At 40.3% G+C, this 23,397-nt stretch overlaps 1 protein-coding gene across 1 annotated transcript; it reads right to left on the bottom strand.

Moving 5' to 3' along the window:
• Nucleotides 1-216: 216 nt before the first annotated feature.
• Nucleotides 217-22,038, bottom strand: GGH (gamma-glutamyl hydrolase). Its single transcript, XM_080802979.1, has 9 exons — nt 21,793-22,038; nt 18,406-18,520; nt 13,787-13,837; nt 10,492-10,576; nt 7,798-7,939; nt 5,693-5,799; nt 5,521-5,611; nt 2,365-2,502; nt 217-649 (listed from the first exon to the last, which is right to left on the bottom strand). Exons 1-9 carry the CDS (start codon nt 21,893-21,895, stop codon nt 528-530), a joined length of 954 nt encoding a protein of 317 aa, XP_080659105.1. The 5' UTR covers nt 21,896-22,038; the 3' UTR covers nt 217-527.
• Between the last annotated feature and the right edge of the window lie 1,359 nt (nt 22,039-23,397).

Below are 23,397 nucleotides of genomic sequence, written 5' to 3'. Positions count from 1 at the left end.
GATAGAAAGTTCAAGACCCATGCTCTGCATTCAGCAGGTGTGCAATTTAATTGTGGAGCTGAAAAGGCGGGAAAAGAAGTATGTGTGTATACACACACTCTCTCTCTCATGTATGCATACCCACACATCTTCCCCCCTCCCCCCACCCCACACACCCCAATACTCCCAAGACTCAAACGAGGTAGGATTTAAAAAGCGTCTTCAGCAAAGATGGGGTAGATGGCTAGGGGAAGGTATTTATTTCCACAATCAATGTGAAAAAAATACTTGTATGTTCAATCCATTTGTTTTGTTCTAATCTTCAGGTTTGAGCTTTTCCATGAAATACACCACAATTATTTAATTATCAAACTGATTAATTATCAAATGTGATATAAATAGTCCAAGACACTGAATGAAGAATCAGAGCCAGCAACATCCTAGAAAAGGAACCTCTGTGGCTTTCCATTGTGCCATGAGTAGCAAGTCATTGCAACAGTTTAATCATGGAATGATTCAAAATTTCTCTGTTAACACATTGTAGGCTTTCAATCAAATATATAACTTTGCTGAAATGAAGAAATATTTCCAGTATAAACTGGACGGAACTGATAAATCAGTGCTTCATTCTCTTCAACCTCAGATTCAAATTGATGACTGTTTTTCCGAGCTGCAAGAAAAAGACAGTGTTAATTTTTAAAAAGATACGATAAAATTTTCCAAAGGCTACTTCATAACATTTCTTCCTATAATCAGCAGTATTAATCAGGGGAAGTACCATCAGAAAAGGAGCAATGCCTTACAGATTTCCCCTGAATAAAGTAGCACTTGATTGATTGCCAGATCCAGTGAGGGACTCACCCTCCCACTGATCTAAACACTCACCTGAAGCCTACTGTCCGCAGGACTTGCCGCAGGGCCCGGGGATGGAAACATAACCAGGGCAAGGACCTAGCACTCAAGAAGCCTCGCCTAGTAATCATGCAGAATCTTCCACTGTGTGGTGCTTTCACAGTCTGTCCTCACTGAGCTGCTCCCAGAAAAAGAGAACAGAGACTGGCAAAGGTGAGGCTGATGTGGAAGTGAGAGGTAAGGCAGGGATGTGATAAGCAAGGAGGCACAGAGAAGTCGGCTGAAGTGGGAGTGGGAAGCAGGGAAGGCTCGGACTTTATCCTTGAGTGGAAATAAATACAGGCTTGCGGCACTGTTTTAGAAAGCCGGACATTGGGAAATAGAGATAAACAGCCCTGCCAAGTGCTAATACTGCAACACACTCCACCTACTGCCGTTCTCCTTTAGTCCCCTACACAGGACACGGAAATGTTCCTTGGGATTCATACTGCACGCGGGAGAATCTTGTTTTCAGTTTGGGGTTTTTGTCATGAAACGACTCATTCAACTGCCCATAAGCAGAGTGAATTCAGGAGGAAGTACTTTCCTAAGGAGTGTGGGCAGGAGGGTTGATAAAACTTCGGGCAAGCTGGGAGAGTGGGGGCAAACACAGCGTGCTGGAGTTCACGCCCCGCCAGAGTGATGCCCTGTCCCTTGCAGCGGTGTCTGTAGCTCTCCCACCTGTATCACTCAACGAAAACTTAAGCATTGAGGGGTGCCTGGGTGGCTCAGTCAGTTGAGCCACCAACTCTTGATTTTGGCTCAGATACATGGTCTCGGGGGTCCTGGGATCAAGCCCCGCATTGGGCTCCATGCTCAGTGGGGAGTCTGCTTGAGGATTCTCTCTCTCTGCCTCTGCTTCTCCCCCCTACTCTCTCTTTCACGCTCAAATAAATAAATCTTTAAAAACAAAAAACAAAAAAACTTAAGCATCTACAACCAAATTCTCAACTTTGCCCACAAACAGCACAAAAATATCTCTACGAAAGAGCAGGAAAAGCTTATTAACTGTGTCCATTGTGCCGATGCTTGCACACAGGCAGCCTTAAAATCACAGTCTGATGAGCATATATTCAATTTATATCATCTTCTTGGAAAAAGAACATCTACTTCTCAGAGAATGTTAAAATTAAAGCATTATTCCTAAAAACAAGAGTAATGAAGCAAATTTTAAAAAATGTGTTCAAGAAAGAAAGAAACAAAGAACTCAATCTTTACATTGTTGTTCAGGAATTCAGTGCACTTCAGAATGTCCAATACCGTTAACTGAAATAATTGTCTGCATGGTTACTACTCTCTCTCTCATGTATGCATACTCACACATCTTTTATCTGAATGCCTAGTATCTCAATTTCAGGGCTTTCACATGATTTAATTTTTTGTTAAAGTTAAACTTACTGAACATCTATAGAGCAAAAGCGTAAAGAAACTTTAGACAAGGGCAATTTCCTCCAAAACTACACTAGATAATAAAATTATATACCCACATATTACCTTCAGCAACAAAGAACTCGGCTAAATAAAACGCAGCCTTCACAGCATGAGGTGCATGGGAAATGCCTTCTAAATTCCCCCACTCATAAGGTGCTTTCTCTGGATGCCACTGGACACCGTAGACTGGATACTTGTACCCTGCATGAAGAACACAAACAAGTAAGTATTAAGAACGGTCGAAGGAGCACCTGGGTGGCTCAGTCAGTTAAGCGTCCGATTCTTGATTTTGGCTCAGGTTGTGATCTCAGGATCCTGGGATCGAGCCCTGTGTCAGGTCTGCTTGTCCCTCTCCCTCTCTCTACTCCTCCCCCCATCATGCGTGCTCTCTCTAATAATTAAATAAAGTCTTAAAAAAATAAAGCGGTCTAAGATGTTACTTACAACGGAGTTATGTTTTATATCCTACGTAAAACATTATTTTATAATTCATGATGTCAGAGTAAAATTATGTTCATTCTCCCAGAGACAAAATAAAGAATTTCAATTCACAGTATGAACATTCACAGTACATTTCACTGATTTTCAACCTTGAACAGTCCATAATATGATTTGCTTTAGTGGGTAATCAGAGGGAAGTAAAATACTTGAGCCTCTGAATACCCCAGTTCAACAGTCAGCCGCCCGTGTGATCAGTGATACAAGTTTCTTCCACGATGGGTCTCTTTTCCTCCCACCAGCCTGCGTCTTCATCCTTTCCCATAATGATGTATTCACAGGACAATGAACTATGCCACCATTTTCGGTGTCCTTTTATGTAAGCCGGTTCTTCTCAGCCTAAATGATGTCCCTCTGTCTGTGGAATGGTTCCCACCCTCATGGCTGGTGTTCCAGAGGGGTCATCAGAGGCTACCTGGAAAGTGGCTTTGTGGAGAGTTAGGAGGCTACCGAGGAGTCCAGGTGGAAGGTAGTTAACGTAGAAGAACAACGGGGCTAAGCTGGAGGGAGGGGAGGTATCATTTGCAAGCATCTGGGGAGCAGAAAGTGGCACACATTTTTTAGAGGTAGAGAACGAGGGCAGGAAGTCAAGGACAACATCTAAGCTTCTAACTTAGAATGATTTGGTGAATGGCAATGCTATTGTTGAAGCAAAACATAGAGGGAAACAGAGTTAAAGAGAAGATAGTCTGTTCACTTCCGACTGGGCTGAGCAACCTTTCCCAGAATTCCCCCAGGGAATTCTTGTATTTCTCGTAAACCTTTCAAACTTTGACCTCTGCGCCCTCAAAAGCAAGCCAGTGAGAAGGCCAATTTTGAATAACACAAACTATACCCACCTTATTCCAGTTTACTCCTCTCCAGTACCCTGGCCTCTCACTGACTCGAAGACTGTCTATTGTTTCTGTAAGTTTTCATTCATGGTACTTCACGTCCTTGCACAGTAGTGATTTTCTGGCCAGGAATTGCTCATTTCCCTTAAAACTTCATAATGTGGAAATCCCTTAAAATGTGGGATAAGTGTGGTTTTCTCCATAGAGAATTATTTATATTCACTTCTGCCATAAACGTTGGGACACTCTCAGGCTGAGATGACTTGAAATGACTTGAGATTTACTGACATTCCCAGTTGGTTTCATGCAGGCCACAGGTGACCAGCGTGTCACTATGAATGCTCAAGCCTTATTTACCACCATCCCCATTCCCTTAGGGTCAAGGTTCAAGGTGGCAATTGTCATAGGTCGGCAGGCAGGATTTGTTGAGGATCCTGCTGCATGGAGGACCTTCACAGTAGGGGGTGCCTGAGCTTCCTCCTAAGTTCTCCTGATTCAACAGTAATGCTGGTTTAAATATTTCACTTAATAATATAATACCATACAATCCATTAATTCTACTACTGGGCATTTACACAAAGAAAACAGAACACTAATTTAGAAAGACATATGCACCCCTATGCTTACTGTATCATTTATAAGAGTCAAGATATGGAAGCAACCTAAGTGTCCAGTGATACATGGATGGATAAAGAAGATGTGGAATATACATATAAGGGAATATCACACAGCCATAAAAAAGAATGAAATCTTACCCTTTGAGAAAACATGGAGTAAGAGGGCATTATGCTAAGTGAAATAAGCCAAAGAGAAATACTATGTAATCTCACTTATATGTAGAATCTCAAAAACAATACAAACAAAAGACAGAAACAGATTCATAAATACAGAGAACAAACTGGTGGTTGCCAGTGGGAAAGGCGATGGGCAAAATAAGTGAAGGGGGTTAAAAGTCACAACTTCTAGTAATAAAATAAGTCAGTCACAGGGATGAAAAAACAGCACAGGGAATATAGTCAATAATACAGTAATAACTTTGTATGGTGATTGATAAGTACACTTACTGTGGTGAGTACTGCATAATATATAGAATTGTCAAATCCCATGTTGTACACCTAAAACTACTATAATATTGTATGTCAACTACACTTCAATTTAAAAAAAAAGTACTCCAAGCAGAGTAGCGCAGCGGAAGCGTGCTGGGCCCATAAAAAAAAGTACTCCACTTAACTCCCAGAGGTTTGGGCCTGAGTATCCTGTCACTTCATGAATGTACAGGTATCCCTCCACTTTCCAAAAGGCTACATTTTGCTACTTCACTGTTAATGAAAACTTACATTAGCACAGTATCGGCTTTTCTTCATAAAAGCAAAAATACTCTTCTGCTTTCTTTCAGGAAGCAGAAACAGGGACTCATGCAGGTCTTTCATAAAAACAAAGTGGCTTAATGCAAACTTTTGGAAAGTAGAAGAATACTCTTTGCTTTGTGCCTTTGTGGCTTAGGAGTTTCATAGGAAGGCTCTACTTTTGGACAGTGGGGTAAACTTTTAGGAAGTTTTCTGGCCATGAGTCATGTTTTTTGTTATTGTTTGGAGGAGACTCTGTCATGGTACTCACTCTATAGCACTGCTAGAAACAGAAGTCATTTTCTCCATTTTCTCTACTCTCCCTTTATGCTTTACTCTCCTTCTCCATCATTCCATCCACCAGATGACCGAGATAAATCACAACTGACTTGGAACATGGACAAAAATACATCTCCTATCCCCAAAAATGCCTTAGCTTCTCTTTACACCCCAGAGCAACACAATTTTATTCATAAGAGAAGTATAAAATTAATATATATAAACATAAGTGAAATAAAGTATATATGTGCCATGAGATATACCTTCCATGGTTGAAATAAACTCAGTCTTGCCATCTGTATTTGTAGTTAATACATTGAAAAAGTTCTTTAACTCTTCATTCATCGTAAAATTCTAGAGTATAAAAACAAAACAAAATAATTACTTCTGTAGTTAATCTAAATGCATTAATTTCACTGTTGATTAATGTAATACCATCACAGAGAGGCTCCACTTGTGGAAATTTGCAGTCAGGGGTTCCGTTGATAATGACTTCAACAAGTCAACAGGAAAATTCTGGAACATTCTGCTCTGCGATGCACCTGAAATAATTTAAGCACAAGAGAAATAATTTAAACACAGCAAAAATAAAATCCATTGATCTATGGCCAAAAAGGGCCATTATTAAGACATAATCAAGATGACTAAATAAGCAAAACATATCATTTCCACATATGCATCCTAGTCAAACACAAAGTAAGTTTAACATATAAATTCAAGTATGTTCCATATTTAAGTACTTTTCTTCTAGAATTTGAACAAGAATTTCTAAAATCCTTCTGACACAATAATTATCAGGCCACCATCGAGTAAGCAGAAAATTTTAATTTGAGTTCTCTTGAAAACAGGGACAATTTACCATGTGAATATGTCTTTGTTTTCTCAGGAAACGATCCAGAACATTAAAAATATTTTCAAAGGTATCTGGAATTTAAAAGATCTAAAAATACCAACAATGTAGGAGAGAACATTAAACAAGCCAAGAAATCTCTACTCAGTATATAGATCAAAAAGAGCAATTTATCTTGACACTAGCACTCCCTAAATGAAGCCCCTCATTCAGCATGCTAATAATGGCTTCTAAGAGAATTCCTGCTCCTCAGATACAAAAATCTTCTTTATATAAACTTGGTTTTTCACCACATACATCCAAAATTGTCTAACCTAATACATGTACTTCCCACAGAGTTCTTGCAATGATTAAGATAATGTAAGAGCTTTGAAAAATATAGAGCATTCTATGGGTTCCATGTGTAACAACTACTGCTTTCCATCCACAATCCTTATGAGAACAGGAATAGTTGACAGCACTCAACTGTGAGGATTCAGAGATCAGGTAACCTACAAGAATCATTACCTATTTACACAGAGTGCTATAACAATTTTCCTGGTCTTTGCCCTGAGTTCCTGACAAGGAGCTTCTAACGCTCTCAGAAATTCCTGCGAAATAGGAATTCTTCGTAATGCTAACAAGGAGTCTCACAGGGGGCCCCTAGGTAGCTTCAGGATGAGGCTGATCATCAGAAACATCAACCACATGATTAGAGTAGGTTAGGACTTGAGCCAGCCTGATTTCCAGGGATGAAAAGGGGACTGGAGACTTCAGTCACACAGCCAGTGATTTATCAATCTTGCCTTTGCAATGAAACCCAGTAAAAAATTCTAGACAAAAGAGCTCATGGGATTTTTCCAGTTGGGGAACACAATGACAGGCCAGTAGGGTGATGTGCTCTGATTCAACATGGAGAGGACACGGAAGCTCTCCAGTCCCTCTGGGATCTCAACCTATTCGTATCCTTTACAATAAAATTGTTAGTGCAAACACAGCACCTTCCTGAATTCTGTGAGTCATTCTGGTGAATTACTGAACCTCACGAAGGGTCATGGGAATCCTCACAATTGTGGCTGGTTGGTCAGAAGTATAGGTGGCCTGGGGATGTGACTTGTGGCTGTATCTGAAAGAAGGGACTCATTGGGAAGATAACTTATAACTATGGAGTCTGCGCTGACTCCTAGTGGCTAGTACCAGAATCGAAGCGCGGTACACCACAGCTAGGGTTCAAACAGAGTACACAGCTGAGGGAAGATGCTGTATTATCATAATTCATAGCCAGCATGTATAAGAGTTGTCTTCCAAGCACTTAGCACAGTAGCTGGAAAGCAGTATCTTATTTAATAGTCACAAACAACTCTAAGAGGAAAACCCTTTAAAATCAGGAAATTCAAGTCAAGGGAGGTTAAACCATTCCCCTAGGCAACAGGGATGAAGCTAGGACTCAAACTCAGTTCCGATTTTTAGAGGTCTTAATCATGCATGATTCTGATATTACTACATGTAATGAATTATCAAAACTCAAAACTCCTAAGCCATCTTCACAGTTCAGTACCTCGTTTACATCGTCAGTTTGTATGAGTCACCTAAAAATCAGTAAACATTATGAGCGTTTCTGACTCGGATCTTTGCTCATCCTTACTTACTTACTTACTTACTCATCCTGCCCAGGTAATATTTTTAAAAGAGTCAAAAAGAGAATTCTCACCTTTAGTGAAATTCAGCGGCATTGTAATTCCATCAGTATGAGTGAGAGTTAATAAGGACTTTCCACCACTAACCAGATATGAAAGCTCTTCGAATCCAAGGCAAGTACCCCATACAGGAAAATAGTCTCCGTCATCAAAACTCTTCACAGAATGAAAGAGAAAACTAAGCTTATTTTAACGTTTCAAAACAAAAATTGTACGTTTGATTTGTCATTACAAGACAGGCACCTGAGTCATGCATGCGTTTCTAAAAAATTTTCCAGGATCCATAAGGAGCCTATCACTTAATCTTTCCTCAGACCAAGTTCATACATAATCATTCCGTTTTAGTTAATCAAATTATTCAATCTCAGCTGTGCTGGGAACGAGACTGACATCTGCCAGGCAACTACCAAGCAACACAAGTAGCAATTAGGGACTGCAAATATCAAAGATAATGCTAGACAGAAGTCTATTGATACATCTGCTACAGATCTTGCTGCTTTGGATGACTGTCTGCTTTGAACACACTCTGAAGTCCTTCCTTCATTATCTTGGAATTTACAGTAATAGCTGCATTATAGCACCTTCAGCCAATTAAATTTAAATCATGGGAAACCCATGATCTGGAAGGAGAGGAACAGTCAGTAAGGAAAAGGCTAAGCAAAAGTAAAAAAAAAAAAATTGTATAGAGTAAAAGTTGTCAACTCTTTGTACAAAAAAAGTACAAATGTATTGAGCTTTTTCAAAGGGAATCACAACAACTAGCATGAATGGGGAAAAAGTCTTCTAGAGAATGAATTTTTGGGTTAAGTAAAGATTAAATCCATATGTACTGTAGTTACAAAACTGAGTTGTGCAACTTTTCTAAAAGCAGTGATTTTCCTGCATAGATTGTAAAATATAGCCTAACAGTCATTAAATGAGGAAATGGTTAGGGTTTTCTTTTTTTTTCTGTTCCTTACTGAAAAAAATACAGAATTACATTAATTCCTATACTTTCTATCATAAGGTAGGATTTTTAACACTTTCTATGCAGGTCTGGGAAATTTTATTTTTAGAAGTTAGAACTGCATACATGAAGTCAAAAGGCCATACTGCATTTACTTATAATAAACACAAAGGAAGGTTTAACTGCTCTGTTTTTATATGTACCAAATTTCATTTCTCGACTAAATGTTAAGTCCTCGCTTGCTGGCGCCACATCTTTCACTTCCTGTGGCTCCTCCATGGAGCCTAGCAGAGCAAAGGACACAGAGTAGGACTGACTAGATCTAACAGACTTCACTTCTCAAAGCTCCTTCAGTGAGAGCTTTGTGGACCCCAGTGGCTGTAGCTAAATAAGTTCAAGGTTGCAGAGCTTTTTTTCCTTTGCTTTGAAATCTTCAACTAGCTAATTACATTTCAAAAAGTAGACTTTGGGGTCTTAGGGGTTAGGTGGCTCCTTTTTTTTTTTTTTTTAAATTGAGCACGTTGGTTACATGAGTCCCTGTATGCAAAAGGAAACTTTATAATGTTCATATCTATTTCCAAAATGCATTTTAAATCACTCACATTATAAAACTTCCACTTTGTTCACTTTTTCAAAAACAAAATCCATCGAGCATGTACTCAGTACATGGTACCATACTGTATGAAATGAGGAATACCTCAAAGGGTGTTAGAACCATGAAATCTGCTGAGATGTGAATAACTAACCTCAAGATATTCTGTCTTCTGAAACAGAAGCTCCTGAAGGTCGTGGACTCTGTCATCTTACCAAGTGGGAGCTAAACAAACGTTTGAACTATTTTACAACAAAATACTCTAAAAGTTGAGAGGGAATGGGATGCCATTCCTGTTGGAGTTGGGAAAGAAACCTCTACAGAAGGGGAATAGCACGTTGGCCTGAAAAGATGGACCAAGTTGTGAATTACGGATGGAACGGAAAGAAGCAGACTGAGCTGATTTAAAAGTAGGAGGACACAAAATATATGCTAGAAATACCAAACTGGCTTCAATAATGTGCAGAAGGAAAAACTAGGAAATGGGGCTGTGGACACACAATCTGTGTCTAGATTCAAAGACTATAAAAGGCTACAGATGATTTGGCCTAACCTTTACAAGTTTTTAAACAAGTATCTCATATGCTGAAAGCAGTTCTTTAGGGAAATACTTAAGGGCAGGGGAGATACAAGGGCCAGCAAGATTATAGTTCAGGAGCGAAATAGTAAGGATCTGAGGTGGAGTGTGAAGGCAGGCTCAGTGTGACACACTGCAAAGGACTCAAGAGGCTCTGCCTGGTAACTGAATGTGGAGTGAAGAAAGGTCAACGTCCATCCTACTTGACCTTCCCAACCTATTTGACCTGGACGAAGAGCAACTTTCAAGAGATGAGAATTAATAACATAGGAACAACGCCTGATACATTAAAAAACAAAAGACAAAAAACAGCTTACTAAGCCAGCATGAAGACCTGGTTCTTATTAATGAGCACCAACAGAAAGGGCCAGTGTGTGGGGCTCTGGTTCCCTTGAAAGCCCACAGGAAAAAGGGTGAGCGCCCCCAGAGGCTGCTACAGAGCAGGAAGCTCAAAAGATAAAGGGTAATTAAGGGAAGGGTAAAAGATAAAGGGTGATTGTGAGGGAAGTATTAACCACATGAGTCAGACAGAATTATCCTCATGGAAAATTACAAAAACCCACCTGGAATAATAGGCAATAACTGATATCTACCTGTTTGGCAAAGTCGTAAAATTTTTTGGCCGTGAGAGCATAACCTGACTTCTTGAGATTAACACTTCCTCCAGGGAAAAGGATCCTGAAGCAAATCAAATAGGGTGCATTTCAATCCCGCGGCCCACAGGAAATAAACACTTTTTTTGTTTTAAAACAATTTTTTTCCTTATCACGCAAGCAACAGATCATTAAAGAAACTGTGGCAAAAAATATATAAAATATTTACACTCCTACACATTTATCCTCCTACACATTCGTAAACTGCCACAGTTAACAATACTTCTAGAAACCCATGTTCTTCCAAAACTTCTTCAATAAACACGTTTATTTTTGAGATAGAGTGTACATAAGTTAAGGATAAATAGGTGGGGGAAGGAAGGAGAGTACACAAAGCTAGAAATCAAGTCAAGATAAAATTCCAGGTACACCTAGGTCTACCTGGCATCAGTGATGCCAAAGTCAATTGGAGGCCCATAATCAGGAGTCAGTTTTGGCTCATGGAGAATTATTTTTAATCATAAAGAACAAGCTGCTCATAAAAACATCTGTAGGCTAGAATTAAATATCCATGAGAATTTAATTTTTTATTATCACCCTGAAATTTCTTCCAAAATATTCACACTATTAAAAAACTTTGAAAAAGAACAAAATTACAATTCTGGAAAAAGTCTGGGAAAAAAGAGGGGAAGTTACGTTTGATTTTATTTTACTCTACCCATAAAGAGAGATACAGAAAAATACTTACTGTGTTTTTATATCGACTTTTTAAATTAACTTCAATTTTAAAATTTATAACAAGTCTTGAAATAACTAAAGATATTCAAAAAAGATTACAAAAGCTGGATTAAATGTGTTAAAATTTTGAAAATGCTTAAATATGAATTTGAGATATGTGAATGCTCACTCCTTTTTAAGAGAGAGCAAGAGAGAGCACACACGCAATTGCGGGTGGAGGGGCAGAGGGAAAGGGAGATACAGAATCCCAACCAGGCTCCATGCTCAGTGCACAGCCTGATGCAGGGCTTGATCCCACAACCCTGAGATCATGAACTGGGCCAAAACCAAGAGTTGAATGCTTAACCAATTAAGCCATCCAGGCTCTCTGAAAGTTCACTTTTGAGACTGTTGTTCATTCAACAAATATATTCTGCTTCTTGGTATTAACTTGGAGAGACGAGGATGAGGAATTTTTCATAGTCTGGTAGAAAACTTACAAACTATAAGGTAGAACCATGCAGAAAAACCTACAATTAGAAGTGGTTTAATGAAGACTCATTAGCAGGTCTCCCTTTTCATTCACTCAGTGTCTAAAAAGATGCCGCTGATCAAATCTAGTGTGTTTAATGCCAAAGTCCTTTCATAAAATAAAATTTGACTGTCTCGCCCAGATTAGGAAATCCCTTTAAAAACAAGCCTTTTCATCTCTGTGTTCCTCCACAAAGCAGTATGAAGTCTACTGCGTAATAGGGGCTCAATGAAGGAGGTTCAGAAGTTGCATGAGAGTGTAGTTTATTTTCTGGTATATATTTTTGTGTGTATTTCTGAGTTTCTACCATATATTCTGACCTTGACTTACTTTTCTATGCCAAAGTACAGGCACATAACGGGCACTATAAATGTTTTACTCACACCTTTTTTCCTTTTTTAAAGTAGTAATAAACACAGTTTTTAAAAGTGGAAAAAATAGAAACTCTTTATAAAAGCTTTATCATAAAATAGACTCCCTGCACCCAAAACCCAATAAAAAACAAACCACCGTTAGGGGTGCCTGGGTGGCTCAGTTGTTGAGTGTTCAATACTTGATTTTGGCTCAGGTCATGTTGTCAGGGTTATAGGATCAAGCCCCATGCAGGGCTCCAAGCTCAGTGCATTGTCTGTTTCTCCCTCTCCCCTCCCCCCAATCCCTGTCTTTCCCCGGCTGGTATGTGTTCTCTCTCTCTGTTCCAAATAAATAAATAGAAATTTTTTAAAACCACCACCTTTAAAATCTGTGTGTTTACCTTATAGATTATACTGTGCTAATCTCCTAATCCCTACCTTTAAAAAAAAAAAAAAAAAGCAAATGGGAGTATACTATAAGTACCATTATGTGCCTTGCTTTCTTTACGTAACAATATCACATCGATCACATGACAATAGTGATCCAAGCCAGCATCTATAGATACCCTCATTTTTTAAATCTGTGCATAATACTCTATTATATGCATGCAGTCTATTTTTTTTTTTTTTTTTACCCAGTTCCCAACTGATAAGACTACCCGGCGATTTCTAAACTGTGGATATTTCAGACAATTCTCCAACGTGCATGTTTGGGCCTAAGTTTCCACATAACAGGGAATATATTTATAAAATAAAATTCCTTCTGACTGATTTCCTGGGTCAAAAGGTATGTGCATTATTAATTTCTGAAATGAAATTTCAACAGATATTGCAAAACTACACCACAGAAAACTGTATAACTTATATACTCGTAAAGTATGAGAATACTTGTTACCTCACAGCCTCACTACAGAATATTTACAAATTTTCTGATCTTTGCCAACTTGGTAGTTTAAAAAGTTTATAATTGCTGGGCGCCTGGGTGGCTCAGTGGGTTAAAGCCTCTGCCTTCAGCTCAGGTCACGATCTCAGGGTCCTGGGATCGAGCCCCATATTGGGCTCTCTGCTCAGCAGGGAGCCTGCTTCCCCCTCTCTCTCTGCCTGCCTCTCTGCCTACTTGTGATCTCTGTCTCTCTGTCAAATAAATAAATAAAATCTTTAAAAAAAAAAAGTTTATAATTGCTATAATTAGGTAACCTTTAGTTATGAGTAATGTTGAACATTTTTCATGTAATTAAAAGCTTTATTCTGTTGAGCTAGTCAATCATATATTTTGTGATGAAGCCAGAAGACAGAAAACTTTTTTCCAAGTTCTATTCAAATTGTCTTCTGAAAGATAACCAATTATTATACTCAGATTTAGGACTTCTAAATCCCCTCTAAGCAAACAGTATGTCATGCCATTCAAAGTCACCTCAGAACATTTAAGACAAGCATTAAAAGAACAAAGATAATGTCACACGTTTAAAAAAAACTAAATATATCTACTATGCAACATTTACTTCTTAAGCTGCCTTCCCTCTGAAAGCTTTGTCATCTCTCAACAAAACAATTCCTATAAAAGAACTCAGAAAACTAACATTATACCACTATAAGATAGTTACACAGAAACACGTATGTTTCTAAGTATGTTTTTGCAAATGCAGAATACCTCCACCTCATTCCCCGTATCAAATCAATGCTGCCAACTTACCCATTAATAGATTGGAAAAGCTTTTCATACTTTTCATCTGTAAGATCAGGCCTGAAAACAATAAAAACAGTTATAAGACATCCATATCCATACCTAAGGAAAAATGTAAGGCTGTAAGTGAAGTCCCCACATTAATTGAAAAGAAAAAGAAAAAGAAAAAGAATTCTTAAATACTAGAGAATATTTCTCTCCCTTCCCTTCCTACAGGTATTTTTTCAAACTACATACACATCACATACTAGAATTATATCCTTGTTTCGGTAATCAGACAAGTAAACATGTTTTGCTGTGTTCTCATTTAATATTGTGAAGTACGTGTTAATGTGGAAAACATTAAAGACCATGAGATTGGGCAATAGTAATTTCTCTGCTCGCTGAGAACTATCAAAAACATGTAAGGTGGGGCACCTGGGTGGCTCAGTGGGTTAAAGCCTCTCCCTTCGGCACAGGTCATGATCTCAGGGTCCTGGGATCGAGCCCCACATCGGGCTCTCTGCTCCGCAGGGAGCCTGCTTCCTCCTCTCTCTCTGCCTGCCTCTCTGCCTACTTGTGATCTCTGTCAAATAAATAAATAAATAAAATATTAAAAAAAAATGTAAGGATATTCAGTAGTTTTGTATAAAGATGAAATAAAGAGATTTATTAATATGTTTCCCTTAACTGCAGGCAGTTTGGGCAGATAAAAACAATACATACAAATGCCAAATCTCGGGTTCATCCAACTCCTGCCACTAACTGCAAAGATCTGGAGACCACTGTGCATCCAAAAGTCTAAGAGTTCAGATCTAGGGACAGGCTACATGCACATCACGGTAGACGGGGCAATTATTCTGAAGCTAACTTGCCTGGGTAATCTGCAGCTCCTTTCATCGAACACCACTTAAGAGCTCCTAACATCACCATGCTATTGATGATTTTATTCCCTTCTCCAGAAAAAAGTAATGGGACTCATCTTTGACAATTTAGTTAAATCACAGTAAAATGGGTTTGCTCTTCCAAAAGTTCAAGAAAATGCAGGAATGAGAGAAGAGAGCATCATGGTTATGAAATTCCTGTAAGAACTTTCCTACATTAAACACTCTTCTAGTTCTATAAGAGAATAACAAGGAATGATGCCCTCTCGATCAGCCATAAAAGAAGTAGGTTTATGATCAAATGTCAACCACAGTCCACTTCTGCCCCAGGGAATGTTTTAGGGGGAGTCAGAACACATCTCCCATTATTAATACACTTACGATGCCCAGAACTTGGCTGTGCTTTGTTGTGCTAGGTTCTTATTCTAAGTCCAAATGAGCTTTGCAAGTCCGGGTCTATTTAGAAGTTCATATGGGGCACCTGGATGGCTCAGTTGGTTAAGCATCTGACTCTCGATTCTGGCTCAGGTCATGATCTCCCTTCCTGTTAGGCTTCACATTCAGCGGGGAGTCTGCTGGAGATTCTCTCCCTCTTCCTCTCCCTGTCCCCATTCTTGCTCGCTCTCTCTCAAATAAATACATAAATCTTAAAAAAAAAAAAAAAGAGGGGCGCCTGGGTGGCTCAGTCAGTTAAACAACCCCCTCAGCTCAGGTCATAATCCCAGGGTCCTGGAATGGAGCCCCGAATCAGGCTCCTTGCTCAGCAGAGAGTCTGCTTCTCCCTCTCCCATTCCCCCTGCTTGTGCTCTCTCTTGCTCTCTCTCTCTCTCTGATAAATAAAATCTTTAAAATAATTGATTAATTTTTTTTAAAAAGTTCACAATACTCCTCTTCCCAGCAGCAAGCTATAAAGCAATGGGTGATATTGCAGTGGTGCTTACCTTTATCTTAGACAGAGAATAAATGGGCAAGTGGTCCTGACTCGAGAAATGACAGGGAGATTCAAATGTGAGTCCATGTTCCCAGTATTCTGCCAGTCTCATCTCCCCAGACTGGGTCAATAAAAAGGGAACCAAACAGTCAGGATCCAGAATCTTCCCCATGGACATTTAAACCAGGACAGACAGTCATCACTGGAATGGATTTAGATCAATCAGCTACATTCCAGGGACTTCTACCAGCAAGCCCTGCAGGCTGGTTTTAGTCCTTTCATCAATTCTACATAAACAGCTCCCATATTGTCCATGACTGGACTTTTAGACCCTGCCGATCATTCTTAAGGGGCTTAATTGTTGAGGGGAGGAGGGGATGAAGTGTCATGAACTCCCATGCCCCAGAGACTGGACAGGAAAGACAGGCCAGATCCTTTTCTTTGAATACAGATATTATTTGCATGTTGTCAGACTGTTGAGAAACGGAAGACCTTCTCAGTAGGGTATGAAAGAGTTTATTTTCTCTTTAACTAAAAGAAAACTGCTTAAGCTCGGTGATGATGGCAGATGAAAGTTTCAGCAGTGTGAAAAGGAGTAACAGGCATTGTTGGGCACTTGCTTTATTTAAAGTCAGCCCCAGATGACTGTCTTGGAAAACAAACAAGCAAACAAAAAAAGGTCAGAAATTCAGACTTTTATAAAGTCTTCTTATTTGTAAATGTTTAAAACTGTTTTGTTTTTTTTTTTAAGATTTTATTTATTCATTTAACAGAGAGAGACAGCGAGAGAGGGAACAATAGCAGGAGGAGTGGGAGAGGGAGAAGCAGGCTCCCCGCTGAGCAGGGAGCCCGAGGTGGGGCTCAATTCCAGGACCCTGGAATCATGAACTGAGCCGAAGGTAGATGCTTACTGACTGAACCACGTGGGTGCCCCTAAAACTGTTTTTAAAACAGTGTGTGAACAAAACACATTTTACAACCAGAAGCAGCCCATGGGCTGTCCCGTGCTACCCCGCAAGAGGACGCTCCATGGGTTCCACTAGTCCCACAGTGGGGATTTATGATAACCTCAGGATACCAGGCACCTGAGAAGGCAGGAGACCAAAACAAACTTCTTTATCTATTCCAGAATTTTGCCTAGGTCTCCCATCCTCCTCCTTTTCCCTTCTAAACCATGGAAGTTGGCTCCCAGCATCCAAAATCCAGAAATAAAGTCAACATTATCAGTGTGACCATTTCATTCCCATTCTATGTTGGGTCATTCCTTAGAGGTTACTCTGGGAATTTAGCTGCCAGGTATTACATTGTTTCTGTAGGATTAAGTGATTCTAATTCTAATACCTAATTCTAATACCTAAAATGAACTTTGGGAACCCGAGTTGGAAATTAACCTTCATGCTGACAGTCACGTTTTCAGTGACTCTATCATAAACAGTCATGTTTTCAGTGACTCTGTCATAAATATCAGCATTCTGCTGCTAGTCATCAGGTTTCAAAACTTTCTCAGTTTCAAAACTTCCCCAGTTTCAAAACTTCCCAAGTTTCAAAACTTGTTCAGTTTCAAAACTTGTAATTCTCAGCTATTCCTCCCTATGTCCTTTCATTCTATTAGTCATCAAATCTTGCTGATACTTTTAGAGAACACTTCTCCTTCGATCCTACAAGTAAACCACGCCCTAGTCACTTCACACCTAGCCTACCTCAACAGTCTCTGAACTGGTCTACCCGCCTGTGTCTCTCCCACTTCCCACCCAGGTTATCAGCACTAGTGTCCTAAAAGAACACTAGCAGAAAAAGTTCCCATGATCAAAACTTTGAAATGCTGTTCTGAAGACTGTAAGTTACATCCTCAGGTCTAAAATTCAGGTGTTATCCGAGTTCCAAATAAGGTTTCATTTGAAAAATTAGATTTGCTACAAAAAAAACAAAAATGAAAAATGAATGTCAAAAGTGAATGGGTAGAGATAGTTAAATGTAAAGATCAAGCAAGAAGATGATCCTTATAAGCTAAACATAAAACCATTTTGTGGTATAATTCTCTAGTTGTAATGTTCGCATTTTGATTATTATTGTTTTATGTGAACAGTTCCTTTCCTTTGTTATAGCTTTTTAACATGGAATTAATTACATTACAGGTTGCCCAAAGCAACCAGTTGTGCTTTGTATGTGAAATCACTTATAATGAAATAGACAGGAGAGCTGGAAGATTCTAAAATATGTTAGTTTTGGGTGAATAGATATTATAAATACTTATAAGGTTTTGTCTGTTAAAAAATTCAATTCTTTCCAAATCAAAATATGACATGTCATTTTAGTCTTACTAGGGCATTATATCACAAAAAAGTAATGTAGCTCCTTTAAGATTGCAATTCTTGTAATTTATACTGAAGCAACACTGCTGTGTTAGTCATTTAAAAACCTTTTAAGTAGAGTGTGAAGTTATTTTAAAAGTCATCTTCTAAAAATCTCTTTTATTGCATAAGTGTTTCCTTACCCTAATATTATAGAATAAAGCTGGTTAAGTTATCAATTCTTTTACTCCATTATTTTCCAAATGTCTGATGACTACCACCTTTCCTGGGGTATAGGAAACTATCATTTCATTCTTTACCTAACATGTTTGACAGACCTCTAATAGCACTGTAAGTACAAACACCTTCCTACTTTCAACAATTTAATGATTCTAAGCATTAGATTTGGCAAAAAATCAGGAGCAATGTTACCACATTTAAATGATGCAATCATAGCAAAGGAAACATTAATTTTTGAGCTAAAATTATTTGAGATAACACAGGAGTTTTTATTTACACAGTGTAAAAAATACTGGATCATACCTTATTGGTACAACTCTTGCACCTGCAGACTCCAGATACTTTACATAGGATGCAGCAATGTAGTATTTTCCCAGGCTTCTCATGTCCTTATTATGGGACGTTTGCATTAATACTCCTAAATTACGAAGGAAGGAAGGAAGGGAAGAAGGAAGGAAGGAAGGAAATGAAAGAGTGAAAGAAAAAAAGAAAGAGGGGGTGGAGGGAGGGAAGGGAAGTGAAGATGGTAGGGAGAAAAGAAAAAAAAGAAAAGAAAAGGGAAAAGAAAGAAGAAAATAAAAGAAAAAGAAAAATAGTTTTAATTTCAAGCAATTTCCTTTTTTTTCTTACTCAGAAACTGAAACATATCACAGTAAAAATACCACTATTTTGGGATGCCTGAGTAGCTCAGTCCATTATGCATCTGCTTTCAGCTCAGGTCATGATCCCAGAGTCCTGGGATTGACACTGGCATTGGGCTCCTTGCTCAGAAAAGAGCCTGCCTCTCCCTATGCCTGCAGCTCCCCCTGCTTGTGTGCTCGCTCGCGCGCGCGCTCTCTCTCTCTCTGACAAATAAAATCTTAAAAAAAAGATACCAATATTTTATTTGTTTAATTCACAGAATTAAATACAAAGCTTCTTCTGTAAGTATAGCAATAGACTTTGGGAAAAGAACGTGGAGGCTGATCTAAGTTTTAAGTAGTCGCCTCTCTCTCACCTCATCAAGGAGACCAAGTAAGCCCCAAAGCAGGTTTACAATAGCAACAGCCTCCTTTATACAACCTAGAATCAATCTCACATCCTTAAGTCTAGAAAGAGGCCTCTCCTCTCCCACACACTCAAAGGCACATTGTTTCCTTGACAATAAAGCAAAAGTGGAAATATCTTGTCTACATCTCTCCAACATCAGCAACATAATCTAAGCAACCAACATCTTGCCTCCTCCCCTTCAGACTATTACAATAGCTTCTTAAAAGATCTCTCTGTATCTTTTCTTAAACAATCCTCAACAACTCCCACCAGTGCTCCACCTGGAAAGAAATCTGATCATATCACCATACATTCGTTAACTTCTTCATTCAGTATATTACTGAATCATAATATATACAAGGTACTGAACGTGCTGGAGACACATGAATGATCAAAACAAAAATCCTTCCCCTGTGGGCTTTGATCCTAGTATGTGGTAGGGAGAGAAGAGTGGACAAATAGTTAACAAGATAAAAAGTTAAAATATAAAGTCTGATGACTGGTGGTAAATGCTAAAGAAAAAAAAAGTAAAGCAGAGTAAGAAGGTGTATTTTGGAGAGGGGAGGAGTTAGTCCCATCTATCCAGGGGAAGAAAGTCTTACATATGATGCCAGGCCAGGCAATATCTCCCTGAGAAGGTACAACATGACATTTGAGCCAGGACTTCAGAGAGATGAGGAAGTAAGCCACATACAAGCACCTGGAAGAAGAGGGATCCAGGGTTGGGGAAAAGCAAGTGCAAAGGCCCTAAGTCGGGTGTATGCCTTTCACATCTCAAGGAGTCTATTACTAGAGCTCCAGGAGCAACGGGAGAAAACAATAAGAAACGAGATCAGGGATCAAATCAACGGGGACCATCTCCTTGTTTAAGTACCTCAGTGGGTTCCTAGACGTTCATAAATTCTACACCTCCCACCTACCTCTCAGGCTGCCTCTTACTACTGAAACCTCAGCCCCAGCACAGGACTGGCATCCAATATACATCAAAACATGTCTGTCTGGAGAATACACCTGTGCCAGTATCATTCACTGCTTCACCATTTGGAACACTTCATTGTCTCTGTAGGCCACCTGACACGAAGAGATGTCTATACCAATCACTTCTCTATTTCCAGCTTGTCACAAAAATTGGCATTTGTCAGGCACTCAGTTAACACATGCCAAATGCCAAAATTTGTTAAGACTGTTTTATTGTTGTGGATAAGTAAGATTGTCTTCACTGAGGAAAATGAAATGTGTTAGGGAAAGAATGAAGGCATGTCACAGGAAATGAAGAAAGGAGTGGTACAAGGCAGGCAAGGTGAAGTGCCACAAAAAAAGGTTTAGGGTTTGGGACATGTGAACCTAAGTACCAGAAAGGAGAAAAAGTATATTAGAATAGGAAATTCCACCAACTTCTTCCCAGCCCTGCTCCTTTACCCAGCTACTCACTTTTCCCATCTGTGGGGGGAAAAAACTCAAGCTGTAAGTCCCTCAGAATGTGACCAAAATTCCATCCATAGTTTAAGGCCACCTCACAACTTTGTGGTTTTCTTGTCTGTGAATCCTTCGCACTTCTAATTCAATGCCTTGAACACAACAGGTGCTTAGTTAACTATTTTGCCTTAAATGATGTGACTGAAAGCACACTCCCTTTTTCTATAATTGACCCTGGACTACCACTGTTTCTAGGAAAGGAAAAAGAATCCCCCCACCCTTTTTTCCTTTTTCCCTCCTCTCTATACTCACAATTTCCAACACACTACATAGAATTTTATTTTGAGTTAATTCTCCTTGGAGACTCTAACCACCATTTTAAACAGCTAGGAAATAAGGCATTCCAAGTTCCAAATATTGATACAGAAGCCATTTGAAAATCAGGCACTAGCAATACATATGAAAAAAAATACTCATTTACTTATTATTTATTTACAGAATATGATGCTCCTCTTCCCAGAAGGGAAAAGAGTTTGAATGGCATAATACTACCTCTAAAATAAAGCCAATCTTAATTGTCTAACATAAATTGCTTTTGGCAAATTTTAATTCCAGGCTGATTGATTTCTCCCGGGTAGTCTTCCCCTTCCCTGTCTCGAATGTCTGCTCTGATAACGCAAACTGATTTTACTCTTTAAAATACAAATTTGTTGGACACGAAAAATTGCATTCTTCACTTTAACACCACGTAGACCTGACATTAGGATTAGACTAGGCACTGCTGCCCTCCGGTGCTGAAGATGACAACAACCAAAGTATACCATAATTTCTTGATTTTGGTCAATTCGGTTTTTATGGGGATAATGCAATGTGTCTTAAAATACGCCCTCACTCCGTGAAATTTTAATAAACCTAACGTATGTACAGAGTTTGGTGAGTTCGTAGAAATTCCTGGCTATGTACAAAGAAGAAAACAATCCGCAGGGTTCTCCCCAGCGCACCCTCCTCCCTGACACCTTTAAGAGCCAAACGATTTTGAGGAAACCACGAGGCATTAGCTCTATTTCGGCACAATCGAAATGGTGCCTTGGCTCGGCTCTTACTCGTGCTACAAATGAAGGCACATACGGCAACCCCGGACTCGGGTATTTCCAAGGCCGGACGTAGCAGCTGGAGCCCAGAGGCTGGTAGTGCCCAGGACCGACACCCGGCCTCAGGCCCGCGGCCCCCACCCAGCCTCCTTACCGATGATGGGATTCTTGGAGGCGAGAGAAGCGCACAGCCCGGGGCTCGCCGCCCCGCACAGAACCAGGCCCAGCACACACAGCAGGCGCTCCAGTCTCGCCATCGTGCTCGCCGCCTCCCGCCGCCTTTCAAAGGCACAGCTGGCAGGACACCCAGGCCTGCTGCAGCGGCGGCGGAGGCGGCGGCGGCGCCGTACGCGGTCTCCGGCCCGCGTGGGCGCGGCAGGCGGGGGCGGTGCTCCGCCGCGGGGGCCCATGGGAAATGCAGTTCCGGCGCGCGCGGCTGTCTCGGGGCGGGAGCCGGCCGTTCTGGGGACGCAGATACCCCTCCTGCCCCATCGCTTGGCCCTCAGTCTGCCGCCCGTGAGCGCGGGGCCGCTCCTTCTGCCCAGCGGCCCGTGCGGAGAAAACCGCAAACTTCTCGGTGGGCCTGCGGTGGGCGGAAGCTTCCCTTTCCACAGTTCTATGGAGGTGACCTCGGTCACTCCTAACGGAGCCCAGGTTCTGGAAGGGGAACTCCTGGGTCCCGGCCTGACCGGATCTTGTAACCAGGCAGCAAGCGGGGCTCGTGAGAGATTCCAGAAGTCGCCTGAGAACTTGGCGCCAACTGTAGCTCCCGCCTGAAAGGCCAGACCGTGTTATTAGGAATGCAGACAGCCGAGTTGGGCCCTCCAGCGTTCCGTGGAAGGATAGACAGTGACTTCAGAGGTAATTCCACCTCCTGCTGCGTGTTTTCAGGGTCGAGGCAGCTGGAGGAAACGAAGGGAAGAGGAAACATCCATGGATGTGAACACGTTCTCGGGCGCGCGGCCTCCCCTCCAAAGTGGGTCGAGGAGGGGCCAACTCCCGGCGTGCCCTACAGAGGGGGCGTCCCCTTTACTGTTGGCCTCAACCACAGACTTACCTGCCCTACACGTGGGAGCAGAAATGAAAACTTTGGTTATCAGTGTATTGAGGGTTCTGTTTTAAAATTGTAAAAAAGCTTTGGAATCACTAGGCATATTTGGGTGGGGAGGTAAGTAAAAGAAACTTTTTTCTTTCTGTGTGAAAATCTAGATACATAGATAGATGACGGCTTGTACTAGTGGAAGTGCCCACCTACAAAGGCCAAATTAAATTAAGAATAAAATTCTTGAACAAGTATTGGAAGTCTGTTCAATCAGTGCCGATTATTGAGGACGCAGAGGTGAATTGGACAATGTCTTTTGAAAAGAAGCTTATAATTTAGTAAGGAGAAAAGACAGGAAGAGAACGTGACTTGTGGAAAGAGCAAGAATAGAGTTTTGTTATTCAAGAAGAGTGATTGCATTAAGTAGTCTGGTTTGACAAGAAAATAATGCTACTGTAGAAGGGTGTGGTGAGAGATAAGCCTGAAGGATGTCGTTACAGATATTATGAAAGGCCTTAAGTGCTCAGCTGGTTCTGAGCATGATTGAACAGAGGAAGAGCCTCGGTAAATATGAATTTGTGGCGTTGGAGCAGGTATCTATCTGCAGAGGAAAAATCATTACCTGGCATTTTACACAAAAATATATTCCAATAAGAAAATATAGTAGTACATGTTCATGACATTGGTGGTTGGAAGGATTTTATAAAGCATTGTATA

The sequence above is a fragment of the Martes martes genome (genome assembly GCF_963455335.1).
Source record: "Martes martes genome assembly, chromosome: 4".
Classification (NCBI taxonomy): Eukaryota; Metazoa; Chordata; class Mammalia; order Carnivora; family Mustelidae; genus Martes; species Martes martes.
Note: the sequence above shows the minus strand (reverse complement) of the source record. Positions and strands in the feature narration are given on the sequence as shown.